Source organism: Hemitrygon akajei, chromosome 11 (assembly GCF_048418815.1).
Source record: "Hemitrygon akajei chromosome 11, sHemAka1.3, whole genome shotgun sequence".
Classification (NCBI taxonomy): Eukaryota; Metazoa; Chordata; class Chondrichthyes; order Myliobatiformes; family Dasyatidae; genus Hemitrygon; species Hemitrygon akajei.
In genome coordinates, this window is record NC_133134.1 from 41730291 (window position 1) to 41751197 (window position 20907).

Sequence of the window (20907 nt, forward strand, 5' to 3'; positions counted from 1 at the left end):
TAGGAGTTGTGAAGAGAAACTAGAACTGCTTTGATAACATCTAGAGGATTTATCTGAATGCATGGCATTCTCAGTGTTTTTCGGTACACGTGACAATAATAAACCAATTTACTAATACTCATTTCCATTTTCAGCACCACTGCATGCTGTCCTCAAAGTAGTTGCATTGGGAGTAGTACCACTGTCTATCTTCTGGATTGTGTATTTGACAGAAAGGTTTGGTAAAAGATGCTATCGCAAAACAGAGCTTGGGTTCCTTTTTTGATTGCTCCTGAATAGCCAAGTCAGCAATAAAAGTAACTGACACAAGTAGTTTCAGTAACTATTTAACTTTTAAGAAAAAGAACAAAGTAATTAGAAATTCAAATCATATAATGTAACTCCTAGCTACAGACCTAATTCAACTAAAAGAAACTCAGATTTCTTTATTTGATTTTCTACTAATAAATCAAGCTTAAGATTGCATGCTTTTCAGTAGTCAGCACTAAGCAGTACCTCTTGTGAATTCCTAGCCACTCAGTCTTCAGCTGTTAGGAGGCTTAGAACCTCTTCCAGACATGCAGGGGTATCAAGGTCACCAGACACTGGTCATGATTGAGCCCACAGAGAAACTCTGAAAATCCCTTCAAAAAGACTTTACTGTTAACAAAATGCTGGAGGAACTCAGCAGGCAAGGCAGCATCTAAGGAAAGAAGTTATATTAAAGAGAAGAATTTAAACGGTTTTGCAAGTGAGCTCGAAGAAGTCACCCTGTGGTGCCATCTTAGCTCCTCCCACCTACAACAGATGCATTCTCAGAACTGACCAGTCTTGGTCAAGATTGCATCTTTAACCCTGTTTTTCTTAGTCTTTCTCACAATAATATTGCTATTTGCCTCCAACAAAATTTCCACTAAAGTGGAATTAGTGTAAGAAAGCAGGAATTTTCCACCGAAACCACCTCTGCTTCAAGAACTATTGTTACTAACATCTCCATACAGAGATCTGCATTGCATATTCTTGAAGGCTGAACAAATATCAACTTGGTAAAATAAACTGCTGGAGGAACTCTGCAGGCCAGGCTGCATCGGTGAAGGCAGAGGGGTGGATAGTCAACATTTCAGCCTGAGACTGCAAACTATTGAGAATGTAGAAGGAAGATGACTAGGACAGAGGTGAGATGGAGGTGTGAGACTGGGGCTAGTGGGTGATAGATAGAATCAGATGAAATGTGATCTAATGGACAGATGGTGCCAGGAGGGACTGGGGAAGAGTTGAGAAACGATGACTACTAGTGGAAGTAGAGAAGCAAAGTAAAATGAGGCAGATGGATCCAGACAGGGGAGGGTGGAGATAAAGGCTGGAATTGATTACTGAAACCAGATAAAGGAGGGATGATGAGGCAGATGGGAAAGGATGGGTTGAAAGAAAAAGAGTTTAATGACAAAGGCTATCGGGTGATAGATGGAATTAAGGGGAAAATTGATCCACCTTCTAGGCTCTGTCACGCTCCCTCTTTACACTGGCTATCTTCCCTCTGCACTCTCAGTCCTGATGTCAACCACACCTTTGTCTCCATAGATGCTTTACTTGTTTACTCCATACTCTTTTGCACATTTGACATAGTCACTGAAGCATGTAGGTCTTAACAAAGTTAAGGCAACACACAAAATGCTTGGATTGGATATCTCAGAGGTCCTGCTGAAGGGTCTCTGCCTGAAACGTCAACTGTACTCTTTTCTATCTATGCTGCCTGGCCTGCTGAGTTCCTCCAGCATTTTGTGTGTGTTGTTTGGATTTTCAGCATCTGCAGGTTTTCTCTTGTTTGTAGTTGGTTTACAAAACTAAGTCTACTAACCAGCCCCTATTACACAGCTGTGTTCCCCTCCCTCACCCCCAACGTCCCTTCACCCCAGTATCGCAGGTGCAGAGTAAGAATGTGGCACTTTTGTATTTCAAGACCCACATTTTTTTTGATTGAAGGTAGATGTTGGTGATGGTGATGACATTTCATGACAGTCTGGGCAAAAAGGCTGTTTAAACAGAATGGAAGACAAATTACTTAATTGAATTTTGCAAGATAAATAGAAGTATTTCTGTCAAGAATTATGATTTTCTTGACTTAAGTGTTATTGATAGATATATATATTTTGATACATTGCTCCTTCAATGGAGCTATTTCCAGTGCTTGTGATTTGAGTTTAGTGATTATGCAGAAAAAGAATGGGACTACTGCAAGTTAAATATAATGGTATTCAACGCAATGACTGGATTACACTTGGACATCAAAGATTTTGCTTCCTGAATACTTTTGGGTGTATCTTCAGGATTTTGGGCTGCTGATCATGAAAATCACCATGAAATTTCCCTGTCACACACCATTGTTTGGAAGTTACCTAATTTGTTATTCCATTTCATAATTTGAGTCAAGATATTGCCCACAAAGTTTTCTATCTTGTCCAGGCATGCCTAGGCACGCTTAGGCTGGGTGGATGACAGACTATAAATAAACAGGATATGGAATCTAGAGGAGACAGATGAAGATGTACGAGCTAGAAAAGGAAAATGCCACTGATAGGGATTTTGAACCCTTTATGTTGAGCGAGCCTCATCTGATAATTCAATAAGTTAAATGACCTGGTCAGAGACTAGGGTTTATCAGAGGCAAAAGCAGAATTACTAGAATGACTGCAAGAATGGAATCTGCTGTCATCAAGCACAAAATTTTCCGTGAAGGATTTCGATATTTGAGGCAGATGTTTCCCAGAATAATTGATGCCAAGATTAAGGAAGGCATTTTTGTTGGTCCACAAATCAAACAGCTTATCAATGATAGGCAATACAAAGAACTTCCAGTGGGAGTGGAGAAATTTGCGTGGAAGGCATTCAGGAGTATTGTTTAAACATTTTCTTGCAACTCCAGAGCACAAAATTGCATGCAGCAGGTTGACACCATGCTTCAAGTATCTGGCTTAAAGGGCTGGAAAGGACTGCTCCGCTCTGAATCTCAATAAATTAAAAATAAAAACTTGAAGTGCAACATGTCTATCTGCCTAGGTACCATATCCAATGCAGATGTTGGTGACCATGGTTTTCCATACAGATCTATCCCTTGTTCTTTGGATGACTTCAATTTCCTCTATGTGTAGCCACCTGGCTAGGCTTTTGATGTACATAAGCCAAGGTCTTCCTCCAGGTTTGCTCCTCTCGATCTTTCCAGAGAGTATGAGTTTTTCTAGTTCATCTTTCCGCATGATGTGTCCTAGGAATCTGAGTTGTCTTTCTGTTGTTGGTGTGAGTCATCTAACTGCTTGGGCTCTTCTGAGAACTTCTTTATTTGACACGTGTGTGTGGTCCATGATATTTTTAACATTCTCCTGTAGAATCACAATTCAGCTGCTTCTAGTCTCTTTTCCATTGCTGGGGAAATGGTCCAGCATTCACTTCCATAAGTCAGGATAGAATAAATGTAGCACTGCAGTATTCTGTTTTTAGTGTACATGCTCGTCTTTCTGTCTGCTAATATGGTCTTCGTTTTCTGGAAAGCTTCTTTCGCCATTGCTATTCTGTATTTGATATCTGTGATGCACCTGCCATCACTTATTATTTGGCTGCTAAGATATCTGAATTTGTTGACTTGTTTGATGTTTGTATTTCTGATCCTGATCACACATTGTGGGATGTTTATCTTTCTGGCGATGACCATGCTTTCTGTCTTCTTGATGTTGATCGAGAGACCTCTGTGATTACTTTCTACTGCCACTATAGTGAGTAGTTCTTGAAGTTTTGTTTCTGAGTCAGCTATTAGTATGATGTCATCAGCATATCTGATGTTATTTATATTATGGCCTCCAATTGTGAGCCCTTTGATGTCTTTGATACTTCTCAAGATCTTTTCACTATGCTGGTTGAGTCAGGTGAAAGTCAGGTGAAAAGACACAACCTTGCCTGACTCCTCTCATGATATTCACATATTCACTCACTTCTATTCTGATGGATGCTGTCTGGTCCCAGTATTAGTTTCTTAAGAAATGTATATCTTTCCCATCTATGTCAAGATCTTGAAGCATTTCCAGGAGATCTTCATGTCTGACAGTGTCAAAAGCTTTTGTATAGTTGATGAAACATAGATGTCTTTTTGTACCTGGGTGGCTCATTCACAGATCATCCGTAGCATGAAAATTGCATTTCTGGTTCCAGTGTTTTCCACAAAGCCGCATTGTTCTTTACTGATTTCTGGTTTTATACAGTGTCTTGCTCTCATCATGATTACTCTGAGATTAATTTTTGCCACGTGGCTCATCAGGCTTATAGTACGATGTAACTCAAATTCGGTTGCTCCCTCTTTTTTTGGAAGTGTGATGAGACCGATTTACTTAAATTGTCAGGTATCTTGCCATGATCATAGATTTTATTTGCTATTTCTGTTATTTTCTCTATTCCAAAATCTTCTAAGGCCAGTATCATTTCAACAGCAATGTTGTCTGGACCAGTTGCTCTATTATGTTTTTTTTTTAATGGCTGTTCGAATTTCTGATTTTAGAATGTTAGGACCTTCAAGAGTCTTCTTTATGTTCGGTTTTTCTCCGCTTTGGTCTTCAAAAAGTTCTTTTATATATTCTGTCCATCTGTTTAGGTTTCTGTTTACAGTTTTTTTGTTGTCAATATTCCCTGAACAAGACAGTGTAACAACTATTTACATAGCATTTCCATTGTATTAGGTGTTATAAATTCTGTGATCTAGAGATTAGAAGTTTTACTCGTTTGATCATTGTTTGCCTCACCTCTCGTTCGTTCACTGCTTGTGTTGTGAGCGAGGGGAGCATTACAGTTTTTCTTGTCAATATTCCCTAATGTTCCTCTCGCTCACAACACAAGAAGCAAACGAACGAGACGTGAGGCCAACAACGATCAGACGATGAGTAAAACTTGTAATATCTGTACAGTAGTTGTTACACTGTCTTGTTTAGGGAATAAGGATGCTTTGGAGGAGGCTCAATACTAAAGTCAGGAACTGTGGAGGTTGAGGGCTGAGGATCTTCAAGCATTGAGTGTCGAGATTTCAGAATTGCAGATGCTTTAGTTTGAAACGTTGTAGGAAGCTGTGTCTTTGCATCATCAAACAAATCTTTCAAGGTTACCTTTCTCTTCTATGAGTTTCTTGAGCTTGTCTGGGAACACTGCTGCGGCCTCGGCATTAGCCGAAGCTGATTCTCCCATGATCTTTATGTTCTTGAGGCTGTAGCGCTTTACATAGCTAGCCAGCCATCCCTTACTAGCCTTAAACTGTTAAATGTGGTGCTGCAAAATAGTTTATTTGCTAATTATCTGTTGACATATACTAGATTGCCACAGGACTTTTTCTGACTTGAGTATGGTGTTACGTTCCCCAGTAACCGGGTGACTTACCAGCAAAGATAGATAGGTCCGCTGAAGCCTGATGCTACTATTTTCAAACGTTTTATTTATAAAGGGGCACAAACGTATGGTTAATACAAAACATTCAGATCATATACATTGTCAAAACTCAATCTAAAGCACAGGTGTAGTAATAATCAATCAAAAATGAGCTCTATCGTTGTCTAGGGGATACTGAGTCCAATTGGGTATAAGAGTCACTCAAAGTCTGCAGACTTCACCGTTTTGGGAACCGCTGACATTTCACGTGTTGGAGAGAGAGAAAAGGAACACTTGCCCGTCGTCCTTGCGAGGCAAATCCCTGCTGTTAGTTAAAGCGGTTTTTCCTTTTGGGTCCAGCCACAGACTCCCGATCCGGAATCTAACGCACGTGGCTTCCCGCTCCGACGGGAAGCACTATCGTGTCTTCTTCGTGTGTCTCCTTGGTGCGTCTGAGGCCCCGCCTCGGCAGCCCACCTTTTATCTGGACTGGCAGGGTTGTAGATGTCAATCAGGGTGGGGGTGAGGCAATCTTTCCCCCATCACCCATCTCACATTGCCCTTAGGGTTTGCACGTAGTCCAATTCCTTATTCCACAAAGGTGTCTCCCAAGACAATGGCTATGTCCAAGGCTTTTGTCTTGCTGAGCGGCCAGCCCACATTCCAAACCGTAAGGCTCTCTCTCTTGCGATTCTCACAAAGGAGGGGGCTGAGGTCATGACACCTCCCCTCTTAAAAGTTTTTTACCAGCGGTTAAAAACAAGTTGGTACAGGATTTTTTTTTGGACTCTAACATACTACACAAGCTTTTCTCTTCACAGAGTACTACATTCCAGTCAGTATCTAAACAGGTAACAATTACAGTGCCCCTTTCTTTAATATCTTAACATCACGTACCGTACTAAAGTCTGGTAGCATCAAACTTCAGCTCAATAACCACCTATTTTTATTTATTTCCTTCAGCAACACCACTAAGGAGGTGTGATCTTAGCTTAGGTGCATCTACAAAAGTTTATACAAATACTAATCGTTTCGGTCGTGTTATTTCACCGGCAGGTCTCCAAAGGGGTTGTCTTTATTATTCACAGGCTTTGGGCGCAAACCCATACAACCGGCGTCGCTGTTTAAAAATGACAACTTCTATTGACCATCGCCTCTTTCCCGGGGAGTCCCCCCGTGGGAAACTTGAGTAATTTGGCGAGGTACTCTCCCGCCTTTCCTTTCCACGAGGGTTATTCTCTTAACTCCGTGTCCCCAACCTAGTCCATCATGGAAATTTCCGCCCAATTCTTTAATGCTACACAGGTAGTTAACCCTTTTGTCAAGACCATACAGGCTGATGTGTTTTAGTTCGAACCTTTTTCTCCGGCCGCATTTAAATTTCGGCTTCCTCACAGCGCTTTCTTGAATAACAATAGCGTGTGAGGCCCCTTTACATTCCAAATCAACCTGTAATCGATGCGCAGGCATCAATCTAGACTTTAACTTTTTTCCATTCGATTTGGGAACTACAGATTTACCGTTCTCCTCCACAACAGTTATCCCCCCATTCGTAAACTCCACCTTAACTCTGAACACCCCCTTCAGCACAGACACCTTCTTTCCCGAACCAAGTCTATCTGATCCAAAAGGACGGCCGTCTCGTCCAGCCGAGTCAAATACCTCAGACTTTTTCTGAGCTCCGTGACTAGGTTTAGGACCACGGGCCTCCCCATCTTGGACACACTCAAACGGGGCATTGGCCTCTTCCAGGCTTTCAATACCCATACCCTTTTCAAATTCTAACTTCCTCTGATCCTCCTAGTTACTCTCTGGGCAACTCACTTCCGAAGTAAACTCAACCCCTTGGGCTGGAACAACCTCATCTGCCAATCCAGCAGACTTCTTCAAGGTAATGGCATCCTTTTCATCGAGGACTGCCCTCATTTCATTATCGGGAACACCTTTAGACTCATCCAGGTCCAACCCTGGACCTTTTAACAGCTTTATCTGTTTCTCATCTTTATTTCCTACCTCTAGGACCTTTTTCTTCGCTAAAGGAGGATCTACCTTCTCTCCCTTCTCTCCTTTACCCCCTTTTACGTTACTATTCCTCATTTTACCACCCTCGAAACCCTCGTGGCACAGGGTCGGTAAAGACGTCTGGGCCAATTTTAAACTGCTCGCTTCCTCAGCTGCCGCTCTCGACAGGCTGCGAGTGTCCGCGCATGTGGGATAGCTCGGGGACTATGGGCGGGGCCTCAACTCTCACGGGCTGGGTTTTCAGCTTCACGGCTGCTCCAATCTTCCCACCCGCAAGGTCGTTACCCAGAAGGACGTCCACGCCTTCCCCCGGCAACTCCGGCAGGACCCCCAGTTCCACTGGTCCCGACACCAACTCACAATCTAGAAGGACCCTATGCAAAGGCACTACCTCGGTCCAGTTTCCTATGCCTCTCAGGGCTACCTCGCCCGTCAGCGGTCCGAATGGTAATACGTTACGGCTAATTAATGATAGCTCCGCCCCCGTGTCTCTCCAAATCCGTACGGGGATAGGCGGGTCCCCCTTCCTCACAGACACGGTTCCAGGTGACAGATAAATCTCCGACCCCTCGCGCTCTCTGCTCCCCTGGGACCCTCTTGCCGATTTTCTGATTACCACTGCACACCCGATAGGGATCGCTGCTCTCTCTCTCTCTCTCTCTCTCTCTCTCTGGCTCCTTTCTCGGAGCAAAGCATTTAGATGCAATATGACCCACCTTTCCACAATTAAAACAGGTTAAACCAGGAAATCTCCAGGTTTCCTGCCTGCTATCCTCACTTTTTCTGCTAGCTCCCAGCGGGATCTCCGCCTCAGCCAGTGGGCTTTCCCTACCATTCCGACGGTCTCTCGGGTAACTTTTTGGCGAGGAAAACTTTGTCTTGTGGGTTAGGGCATATTCATCTGCGAACCTAGCAATTTCTGAGATGGATTGATTCGTCCTCTCATTTAAATACATTCGGATCTCTTCCGGAACACAACCTTTAAATTCCTCAATCAAAAATAACTCCCTGAGACGCCCATAATTCTCGGCCACCTTTTCCGCGGTGCACCAACGGTCCAAGAGCACACCCTTCTCATGGGCTAGCTCGGTATACGTTTGATTCCACCCTTTCCTTAAATTTCGGAACCTTTGTCTATACGCCTCAGGTACTAACTCGTAACCTCGGAGAATGGCCTCCTTTACTTGGTCATAATTCCCTTCCCCTTCTGGGGGCAACGCGGCATATGCCCGCTGTGCTTTCCCTCGTAACACACTTTGTAACAACGCCAGCCACTGCTCTCTGGGCCACTTCTGATTCACTGCCACCTTTTCAAAAAGCAAGAAATAACTATCAACATCCGTCTCCTCGAAGGGGGGGACCAACCTCAACGCCCGACTAACATCAAACCCCTCCTCTCTCTCTTGCCCCTGAGCTCTTCGCTCTTGCTTTTTCATTGATGACCTCACCTCTGCGAGGTTTAACCCCTTTGCCAGATTTACCAAGTCTAATTTGGTAGCCGCCCCTAGCGCCTCTACAGTCGGGCTTCTCATAAATTCCTCCACATCCATCTTTGCTGGTTTCCTGTCTGGCTACCTGCGTAACCAGATTTAAGTTTGGACTTACAGCCCGATTCACTGACCCTCCCCTTTGGTTTCAAATCCGGGACGAGTACCCCACTTGTTACGTTCCCCAGTAACCGGGTGACTTACCAGCAAAGATTGATAGGTCCGCTGAAGCCTGATGCTACTATTTTCAAACGTTTTATTTATAAAGGGGCACAAACGTATGGTTAATACAAAACATTCAGATCATATACATTGTCAAAACTCAATCTAAAGCACAGGTGTAGTAATAATCAATCAAAAATGAGCTCTATCGTTGTCTAGGGGATACTGAGTCCAATTGGACTTAAGAGTCACTCAAAGTCTGCAGGCTTCCCCGTTTCGGGAACCGCTGACATTTCACGTGTTGGAGGGAGAGAAAAGGAACACTTGCCCGTCGTCCTTGCGAGGCAAATCCCTGCTGTTAGTTAAAGCGGTTTTTCCTTTTGGGTCCAGCCACAGACTCCCGATCCAGAATCTAACGCACGTGGCTTCCCGCTCCGACGGGAAGCACTATCGTGTCTTCTTCGTGTGTCTCCTTGGTGCGTCTGAGGCCCCGCCTCGGCAGCCCACCTTTTATCTGGACTGGCAGGGTTGTAGATGTCAATCAGGGTGGGGGTGAGGCAATCTTTCCCCCATCATCCATCTCACATTGCCCTTAGGGTTTGCACGTAGTCCAATTCCTTATTCCACAAAGGTGTCTCCCAAGACAATGGCTATGTCCAAGGCTTTTGTCTTGCTGAGCGGCCAGCCCACATTCCAAACCGTAAGGCTCTCTCTCTCTTGCGATTCTCACAAAGGAGGGGGCTGAGGTCATGACAATGGTCAACCATCTGCTTTATAGGCCTGAAGATAAAGAATCAAAACTCTGGGTGCTGTCCTTAGAGAGAATTCTGAGAGTTTGGGATTGGATAACTAAATGAGCAATTTGAGTATCGTAGAATTAAATTGAGATCAACTGGGATTGGAAATCTCTTTGGGATACAATTTCTATATGTAAGTTAGCTGCTTGCTTTAATTAATTGAAGCATGTGAGAGAAAATTAGGGTTGTTTTGGAGGGAGTGACTTGTAGACAAAATGCTTTTGGCTTGTAACAGAGCTTGAATGGATGAATGAATTGCTGTAGGGTAGGAGACCCTGACAGTGTTCAGCTAGACAACTGCATCACTTATCAGTAGACATTGCAGTAAGTATTGGCAGTGGTTTTGGTAGTTTTGTAGAAATAATATATCTATACTTATAGGAAGACTGACCAAAATGTAGGTGCTACAGGTGCCTTTGTGAAGATTAGGGTAATTCCAATCTAACTGGGAGACTTTTAGTGTCCTTCATGCTGTTTCAACTCGCCATCTGTTAGTCTAATTTTGGAATGATCTATACATTTGGTTTACTTGGTAGAAATTAGGTTAGAGGTTCTTGGTGTTCCTCCAAGCCACTTTGAGCAAACCTTTCATACGTACTGGGACTCAAGTAAGTATTTTATCTGAGTGCTGAGCTTGGGTGAGCAAAATTTTAGAACAAAACAGGGGAAACTCTGTTATCTTTGGCAAACAATAGATCAGTATATAAAAATATAATCACAATTATATTTTTGTCTTTTACAGTTGAGTGGAACTGCAGATGGAGCAGGCTGACAGTGTTATTGTAATAAGTGACACCGAAGGAGACAACGATGGTGAAAGTTCAGTGTTCATAATAGAAAATTCTCCAGGTCTGACCTTTTATTAATTGCTAATGAACAATGTCTTTATTTGTTTTCCCTTGCAGACTGTGCTTGACGTGTAACACTTCCAGTAATTTTGATTTGTGTTTTCGTCTTATGTAAAACTGTACAGCACAAGAACAGGCTGACCCTTTGGCCCACAATGTCTGTGACGAACTGTTAACCTGAAATTATTAACCTGCTCAGTTGAGGAAAAACACCAGAGACACGAAATTACCTCTGAAACGGTTTTTATTCAGAGAGGAGTTCACAGCCCCACGCACTTCGGGCGTAAGGTAGCCAACTCCCAATTTGCCAGTTTCCAAAGGTCATACTTATACCCAAAAGCAGGGTACTACATTCGCAAATATGGTTACCAATTCAAATTCATCAATTGATTGGCTATTGCATAGCTAAGCACGCAAAATACTCGGAATAAGCATAGACACAAGCGTAATACTTGGAATGGGTATGGACGCAAGCAAAACACTCGAAATAGGTATATAGCTCAAAATACTTTGCCGAACACATTGTCTTGTGGTCGCAAGGTTCCTCTTCTTTGTGGTTGCCACATGCTGTCCGGCATCTTATTTTGGCTACCTCTTCCCTGTCCTCCTACACTTCCCCAATGACGTATCCTCTCCCTGATCCTGTCTACATATTTTGCTACACTTACCCCTCGCCCACCCCTTCTACACGTACCCCTTATCCTCTTCACATTCTCAGAAAGTTATGTCAAATTAAACTAATCGGATCTCCCTGCATATAGTCTATTCCCTGCCTGTTCACATGCCTGTCTAATTGCTTCTTAAAAGTTACTACTGTACCTACTTTCACCATCCTGCCCTGGTAGTGTGTCAGGAACCAACCTACAATCCTATGTTTGTTAAACAAAACTTACCTCGTAAATCTTTAAATTTTGCTTCTCTCACTTTAGTGATATGTCCTCTGATAATTGTCATTTCCACTGGGCGGGCATGGAGGGGGAGGATACTGACTAACCTATCCATGCCTCATAATTTCTACATCTGTCAGGTTGTCCCTCAGCCTCTGCTACAGAGAAGACGATCAAAAGTTATCCAATCTTATAGTTAATACTCTTTAATCTTGGCAACATCCTGGTGAATTCTTATACACCCTTTCCAAAGCCTTTACAAGCTTCCTGTAGTGCAGTGACCAGAACTATGCACTTGACTGAAGTTGTGGCTTAACCTACATTTTATGCAGTAGCAGCATGACTTTTGTAATCAACACCTGGCTGATCAAAGCAAATCTTGATGATTGATGTAACCAAACTCTAAATTAGAATGTGGGGCCAGAATTGAATTTCAAAATTATGATTATTCATTGATCTGAGGTGTCAGTAATTTAATTCAGAGGAACTAATAATTGCAAGACTAACTGATTGTAAAGCAAGTCTGTTTCTGTGAAATTACCTCCCTTTTTTTCATGTGGGCTACTATTCTCATTGACTCTCAAACTTGTTCTTCAATGTTATGCATTGATCACACAAGTAAAGCCTGGAACTTCTAAGTGCAAATGTTTTTTTTCAGTCTGAAGTTATCAGCAATAAAATTATAAAAATAAAACATTTGCTTAAATGAATCTTAACTGTCAAAGGTGGGTGTGATGTGATTTCACAAAGTGACAAAGCAATAAAGCTGTTCATAGAAAATACAATAAGCATAATCCAGGTGTGTATGAATAGTTGGTTTCATTGTAATCTGTAACAAAAATTCGTAAGACTTTTTCTCTTCGTATCCTGTACCTATCTTGGTTATTATGAGTAGGCCTTTTGGAGCACTTGGAAAATGCTTGTTAATGTTAATTGGCTCATTTTTGCAATGATTTTGTAAGAGATGCAGATGAATTTTATTATTGTTTGAGTACATTCCCTCAACCCACCTCCAGTTTCACCTTGGACATTTGCCTTTTCTAGCAGTTCCTATTTGTACAGGTTATTCCTACCCCACTTTGACTATCTTTTGCATTTTTTGTTTTTCTTTGGTATTTAATGCATTACCATGTCAATTCCAGTTTACTATTGTTTCCCTGCAAATGTGTCCCTTTCTGCTACCTCAGTCCTATTTTCATTTTGAAATATCACCTGAAAAAAATCAACATTAAACCCTGGATCTCCGAGTTTACACTCCTCTTAACTAGCCCATGATAATGCTTGCGACAAGCATTTGCTTTACTTTTTCATCCAGTATTATCATCTGTCCTTTCCTTTTCTCCCTTGTATTAGTCTCCAGTTCTCTGGTAGTAACCATGAGAATTTTATATGCACATATTTGTAAAGTTTGTAGCAAAAGGAATATTTTTTAAATTGGATTGTTAAGAGTAGACTAGCCCATGTAAATTAAGTTAGTGAATTATTTGAACAAGTTCAGGGTAGTTTTCCTCAAATGCTCAGAATTGGCAGACCAGATTTAGCAACCTACTGACATTCCCAAGTAATTATATCAATTTGGATTGTATTTGAAAGGGGAGTGCATGAAATAGTTGTTAAGCTATTGAATCTGGTTAAGTTTTTGACTAGTTTATTAAGAGTGCCAGTTCACAATTAATTGTGAATAGTGTGTTCTTTGGTAAAATTACATCGTAACTGTCAGAAACGAGCCACGCTCCCGAATAATGGCTTCAAGACAAATTCAAGGAAACAAAGTTTATTAACAGTTCTGAAGAGCTGGGCCCCTTCAGAGAAGGGAACCCTGAACCTTACAGGGCAGCAGGTTTTATCCTTCTTCCTTACCACCCCCCTCCCTGACTCCATTCCATATTTGGAGTTGTTTTTTTACACGTTTCTGTAAAACAATAGTCCATATCTCAGGACTTCAATGATTCCACAAACAGTTAATTTTGTCAAGGCTTCTGCATTCATAATTAGATCACACTTGTTTACAGACTTTTAACCCAGACATAATTAAATCACATTTGTCCTTTGACTTTAACCCGGACCTGTCAGAAACGCACATCTTAATTTTGAATCTTACAATACCACCCTTTTTCTTTTTAAGATGTGCGTTTCAGTTAGCATTTCTCTCACTCCCAGGGGGCCCACCACCCTTTTTCTTTAATAGCATAAGTTTTAGCTCGTTTGTCCCATGATGAGGTATCGCTACTGCCTGGAGCTGGAATATACTGCGCCTGATCAGTGTTCGTATACAAGGAATCAAACACGGCAAAAGTAAGAGAATCATTAGACCCCCGCCTGCTACCAGGAGAGCGGTGCGCCACCAACTACCTCCCAGGAGCCCGTCTAGCCAACTCATGTTCCCCAGGGATCTCCAGGTTTGTACTGGCACGTGGGCCAGTTTCTGAATTTTGTCGGATATTTTTAACACGGCCTTTCCACTGTCGTCTATCTTAAGGCAACAGTTTGTAAGATTGAACTTCCCACATACCCCGCCTTCAGAGGCCAATAGGTAATCCACAGCCAGCCTGTTCTGGTATATTGCTGTTCGCATCTGACTCTGCTGTTTTGCCAACAGCTCCAATGCCAGTGCCGTTTGATTGGTTATCACTTCCACCACCGCCTGCAGTCTAATAATTCGGTTTAACATGTAGACAGGAGTGCGATACCCCCACGACCCATCCTGGGCCCAGGTCGCTGGCCCATAGTATTCAATGATGCGAGCCGGTGGCCACTCATCACCCCACTCGCCCACCTTTATCTCCCGTGTTTCTCTCCTTAATGAATCAAACAGCTTAATTCCCAGCTTCCGGTCACCCTCCTGATGCAGGAGGAAGAACTCCGGTCTTATGAGACCCAGGAAGCAAACACCCGCCCAATCCTACGGTAGTTTGGTATACGCCTGATTACTGCAGATCCAGAATAACCCCTCCGGGGCAAATCCTCCTTTCTTTGCTTCCTTCCATACTTCCCTGACCCTGGGGACCCCTTCGTACGGATTCGTTCCGCTGCACTTCCAGAGTTTAGAGCTGTTTCCTACGGCCTCGCAACTGCCATTCGGTTCTCTGGTTATGTACCATGCTGGCTCCTCTGGCCACCAGGTAACATTACCTTCCCTCTTTGCTAATTTAATGCTTCGACAGGGACTTTCTCCCACCTTTACTTTCCCCTTCCTTTCAACACATACTTGTCTCTCCGGGTAATTGGTCAATTTCCACCTTTGCTTCTTCTGGTCTGGGACATTTGTCCAATTGTGCGCAAGCAATTCCCACACACTCAAGCTCTCACCCCTCCATGGCCACTGTTCATTCATGTGCGGTCCCCCACAGACCCAACAACTACTCACATTTAGGCTCGTGGCAATCCGAGTCGCTAAGTCTATAAAGAGGTTCTCTTTAACATCGGGGAGGACTATATCTTTCTCTATCTCCTGATATATAGACGGGTCCGTGGAGACCACTGCCGCCTTCCTTTGCTCGCGCTCTTCCGCCTCCTTTTTCTTCTCAACTTGTATTATAATCTCCTTTACCTTATCTGCATGTTCCTTAACCAGTGTAGATGGGATGTCCCACTGCCCTCCCTTGTTTATACACAACCACCGGTCTTTCCTGGGACAGCTGAGACTTCTCATGGTCCCCCCCGTCCCATGTATCCTTTATTATAGACTTGGTAATAAGGTTTACTATTCTCCCAACATGTTTCTCTCTTGCTTAGATCATAGCATCGATCATTCACATGCGAGTGGGACACAAATGATCCTGGGAACACCCTCTGCCCCACTCGTACCACGGTTCTGCACTTGTCACATTTCCCTTCAATTTCCCCGACATATAGAATCAAATATATTACAGTCAATAATGCTACAGTCCACATAGAGTTCATTTTTGCTGCCTTTTTAGCCTCACCACCATCGGTTCTTCACCGGGAACACAGGTCCACTCAGTGCGGCTTTCGGGCTTCACCGGTCCTTTTACCCTGGATGCGTGTGTCCACCCTTTTTCTTTTGTCCATACAGCCGCCTCTGTTGTTAGCAGGACCTGGAAAGGGCCTTCCCACTGTGGCTGTAACTTCTCCGGCTTCCAGGTCCTTACCAGAACCCAATCTCCAGGCACGATCTGATGTAAAGCAAAGTCGAGCAGCGGAGTCTGGGCCAAGAGAACCTTTTTCCGCAGTTCTGGAAAGGAACGGGACAAGGCCAGTAAATTGTTCTTTACAAATAAATCACCCCCCTGTAGTGTGGGATACCCCTCTATTTTATTCCAATATGGCAGTCCAAAGAGCATCTCATAAGGAGATATTCCTATATCCTTGCGGGGTGCAGTTCGTATTCTCAGGAGAACGATCGGCAAACACTTGGTCCATGGTAGCTTGGTTTCCAACATCAACTTGGTTAGCTGTGCCTTCAGGGTGCTGTTCATTCGTTCTACTCTTCCCAAACTCTGGGGATGCCACGGGGTATGGTACTTCCATTCGATATCAAGTGCATCGCAAATTAACTGGTGCGTATCTCCTTCTTGGTACGTGGTAGTGACATTCCCGTTATTCCAGCTATCCTTTCTGGGGTAATGCATCGCTGTCCTTTACTGACCTGGTGTCCCAGATACCTTACTTCCTTTTCTACAAATTGTAACTTTTTCTTTGAGACCCGTAGCCCCTGCTTCCCCAGGAAGTTCAGTAGTCTGATGGTGTCTTCCTGCACCCCTTCCTGTGTTGGCCCGGATAGTAATAGATCGTCCACATACTGTAGCAGTTGGCTCTCTGGAGCACATTGGAATTCTGCTAGTACTTGCTCCAAGACCTGCCCAAATAGGTTAGGTGATTCGGTGAACCCCTGTGGCAGGACCGTCCACCGGAGTTGTCTTTTCCGCCCCGTCGTAGGATTTTCCCATTCGAACGCAAACATGTCACAACTGCTCTCTTCTAGCGGGCAACTCCAGAAGGCATCTTTTAAATCTATTACACTGAACCATTCATGGTCAGGGGAGATCTTACTCATCAGTGTGTAAGGGTTGGGCACTACCGGGTGTCGGGTTTGGACTACTGCATTTAGGCCCCGCAGGTCTTGTACCATCAGATAAGTCCCATCTGGCTTTCGCACCGGGAGTATTGGGGTATTATACGGTGACATACATTCCTCCAGTAGTCCGTCAGCGATCAGTCCTTCAATCACCGGCTGCAGCCCTTTTCTTTCTTCCATTGAAATAGGGTACTGTTTTCTCCGTACTGGCGAACTGTTAGGTAATAGTGAGATTTGCAAGGGGGGACGTTCAAACCCCCCCCCGGTTCCCTTCCTGGTACCATACCTCCGGGCTTATTTTCCTATCGTCTTCTTCCCTGAGGGCAAACAGCTGTACCATTATCTTCCCGTTCCTGGGCACAGTCCCGATGCCTAGCCTGACTTGCAGATCCCACCCGAGCAGGTTGAATCTCGCAGAGGGTAACAAAAGTAGGTCCTGTCCCGTTACCCTATCCTCATGTTCAATTTTCACGTTTTCTATAACAGGTACTTGTATTATTTTGCCTCCAATACCAGATACTCCCATTACCTTTGTTCCGGTTCGGGCGCCGGGAGGTATCTGGATTACGCTAGATCTTTCGGCACCCGAATCTACCATAAAGGTTGTATCTGACCCTTGGGGACCTACTTTTAAATTTACCAGGGGTTCCTGCCGATAATTCATCCCCAAGGGGTGGAACCCCCAACCTCCCTAGTCTTCATCTTCCATCATAGCGTACGAACGCACTTCCCGTCGGTATCTGGGGCACTCACGCCTGAAGTGTCCTTCTTCGTTGCAGTGAAAACATCTTAAAGCCTTCCTTAGCCCTCCTCCTTGCTCCGGGCTACTACCTTGATCCAACCATGGTCCCCGTCTCTCTCTCTACTATCTGCGGTTACTTGTCGCACTGTCTGGACCATTATCCTTGCCGTCTTCTGCTTCTCTTCATCCCTTCTTACAAACACTTTCTGTGCCTCCCTAAGTAGTTCACTTAAGGGTTTAGTATTCCAATCTTCTAGTTTTTCCAGTTTTTTTTTTTCTGGCCATGCTTTCGATACAAATTCAACACGAATCAGCTGTTGGCCAACCTCCGTCTCAGGGTCTGCGGAGCGGTAGGGGGCACATATGGGGCGGCAGGTGGTCGAGCACCTCCCATGTATTCTTTTTCTGTCCCCCTTCATTTATCGTTTTCAATTTATAACTATTTGTCGTTGGTAACCAGCATAGGGCATAATCACTTTCTTCGGGTTTAACGTTAGGTTTTGAATTCACGTACAGATTAAGGGCTTGTTGTACCCAGTCCTCGCTAGACCCGAACTTAGGCCATCACACAGCCGACCCTTGGATCGGCTGGCGGGACCAGAATTCACAGTACTGTATCATTTTTTCTTTGACTTCCCTTTTCGCCTCCCATAATCCCAATTTTCTAACATCCGTCCCAACGGACTATCAGGGGGTACCCCGGGGTATTTTTCATCATTGGCGCCTGGATTTCCTTTACCCTTTTCTCTCTTAGACCCCTTATTCCCCATCTCGAGGACTTGCTCGGTTCCAATCCACCCGCAGGCACCCCGTAATTCCACAATTCTCGTGCACTACGTCTCTGCAGGAATTTAATTTGAATGTGACCCACCTAGCTCGGTCACTTCTGTCCAATTCCGGAACCTGTATTCCCGCGATCGCCCAGGAATTCACCTGCAGGCACCCCGCAGTTCCACAATTCTCGTGTACTACGTCTCTACAGGAAGAATCACCTGCAGGAACCCCGCAGTTCCACAATTCTCGTGTACTACGTCTCTACAGGAGAAATCACCTGCAGGAACCCCGCAGTTCCACGATTCTTGTGTACTACGTCTCTACAGGAATTCAATTTCTTACCTGGGTCCTGTGCACAGAAATTACTCGATCGCTCACTGTCTCAACTGCCTCGACAACCCCTCTTTGTTTCCTTGAGTCCACCGGATATCACTCGCTCAAGCCGCGCGGGGCGACGAGCAAGGAATCAGGGACTGCCGAACTCGGCAGGGTGCACCTTCTCCGATGTCCTTCCTTGCCCCCCTCACGGCTGGAGTGTGGATCCCGGATGAGCGCCCCCAAGTTGTCAGAAACGAGCCACGCTCCCGAATAATGGCTTCAAGACAAATTCAAGGAAACAAAGTTTATTAACAGTTCTGCAGAGCTGGGCCCCTTCAGAGAAGGGAACCCTGAACCTTACAGGGCAGCAGGTTTTATCCTTCTTCCTTACCACCCCCCTCCCTGACTCCATTCCATATTTGGAGTTGTTTTTTTACACGTTTCTGTAAAACAATAGTCCATATCTCAGGACTTCAATGATTCCACAAACAGTTAATTTTGTCAAGGCTTCTGCATTCATAATTAGATCACACTTGTTTACAGACTTTTAACCCAGACATAATTAAATCACATTTGTCCTTTGACTTTAACCCGGACCTGTCAGAAACGCACATCTTAATTTTGAATCTTACAGTAACTAAGGTATGTACCGTAGTTCAAGCAGTTTATATTCGTGAGGGGAACATGTGCTGAATGAGGAAGTGAGGCAGAACTCAAAACTTTCAACCTGAGGGATTTGTGAACAGCAAAAAAAGTAACTAAATAGCAAGAGCTATAAATAAGAAATGTATGGTAAATATCAAAATCAATGGACATCTTTTTGCAATTGTGGGTAAAAGGTGATGAGGGATAACTGTCCCCTTCTGGTGATGGGGTTATTGTAAACCAATCACAAATGAGAGAAAATCTGTAGATGCTGGAAATCCAAGCAACACACAATACAGGAAGAACTCAGTAGGCCAGGCAACATCTATGGAAAAGAGTACAGTCAACATTTCGGGCCAAGACGTCAACTGTACTCTTTTTCCATAGATGCTGTGTGTGTGTTGCGTTGTTATTGTAAACATTGAATAATTAATTTCTGTCAGTACTTGTACTCGACCTCTCAGGGAAAGTTCAATAGGTACATTTAATGTCAGAGAAATGTAATACTGAATTGGGGTGTGCTGAAATTGATGTAAGCAAAGTAACCGTGATGTAGAAAATAACTTTAACAAGTTTCTGACACCGAGGGTAGCCTTTTGGGTTTTCATAGGAAGTAGATGAGTCCAGATGAAGAGTCTCAACTTGTCATGCCAACTCACAAACAAAAAAATCTGAAGATGCTGGAAATCAAAGCAATACACACAAAATGCTGGAGGAACTTAACTGACCAGGCAGCAGTTGACATTTTTGGCCGAGACTCTTCATGCCAACTGTCAGTTTAACCTCCCCAGTTCCTTCAGCAGCTTTTCTTTTGCACCAAGTGTCAAGAGTAAGTTAAGGATTTTTTTCCTTTGGATTATAAATTACACACAACTTTGTTGTTTGAATAGGAGCAAAAATTAGCTTTTGTCAGGAAATTTTTAATGATATTAAGGACAGTGCATCTGAATATGTGGAATAGTCACCTGTCTAAGAAAGGGAATTAGGTGAAAGTTTGTCGATCTTAAGGCTGTTCCTGGGTAGTAACTAATATAGTCAGTAAATGTCTATGAATGTTATTTCTATGTGGATTTCCAGATTTTTATGTGTGATGTTCCTTTTATAAGATTATAGCTACTGATAAAACTTGTAGAGCTGATGATAATTACTGACAACACAAAGTACACTGCAGATGCTGGAGTCAAAGCAACACGTACAACAAGCTGGAGGAACTCAGCAGGTCGGGCAGCATCCTTGGAAACAAGCAGTGAACATTTCGGGCCGAGACCCTTCATCAGGACTGAAGAGGGAGGGGGCAGGGGCCCTATAAAGAAGGTGGAGGGAGGGTGGGAAGGAGAAGGCTGGTAGGTGCCAGGTAAAAAACCAGTAAGAGGAAAGATCAAGGGGTGGGGGAGGGGAAGCAGGGAGGGGATAGGCAGGAAAGGTGAAGAAGGAATGTAAAGGGAAAGCACTATGTGTAGTAGAAGAAGGCAGAATCATGAGAGAGGTGATAGGCAGCTGGAGGAGGAGGCAGAGTGAAACTGGGATGGGGGAAGGGAGGGGGAGGGAATTACCGGAAGTTGGAGAATTCGATGTTCATGCCAAGGGGCTGGAGACTACCCAGACGGTATATGAGGTGTTGCTCCTCCAACCTCAGTTTGGCCTCATCATGGCAGTAGAGGAGGCCATGTATGGACATATCCAAATGGGAATGTGAAGGAGAGTTGAAGTGAGTGGCAACCGGGAGATCCTGTCTGTTGCGGCGGATGGAGCGTAGGTGCTTGACGAAGCGGTCCCCCAATCTGCATCGGGTCTCGCCGATGTAGAGGAGG

General features: G+C 43.9%; 1 protein-coding gene across 6 annotated transcripts in view; it reads left to right on the top strand.

Moving 5' to 3' along the window:
• The window catches only part of LOC140735527 (uncharacterized), a 119935-nt gene that overhangs the window by 35543 nt on the left and 63485 nt on the right, over positions 1 to 20907 (top strand). For all 6 annotated transcript variants that reach the window (XM_073060707.1, XM_073060709.1, XM_073060708.1 and 3 more), the window contains one exon: positions 10587 to 10693. In XM_073060707.1, the coding sequence (XP_072916808.1) occupies positions 10603 to 10693 (91 nt within the window). In that variant the 5' untranslated portion in view covers positions 10587 to 10602. The remainder of the gene's footprint in view (positions 1 to 10586; positions 10694 to 20907) is intronic.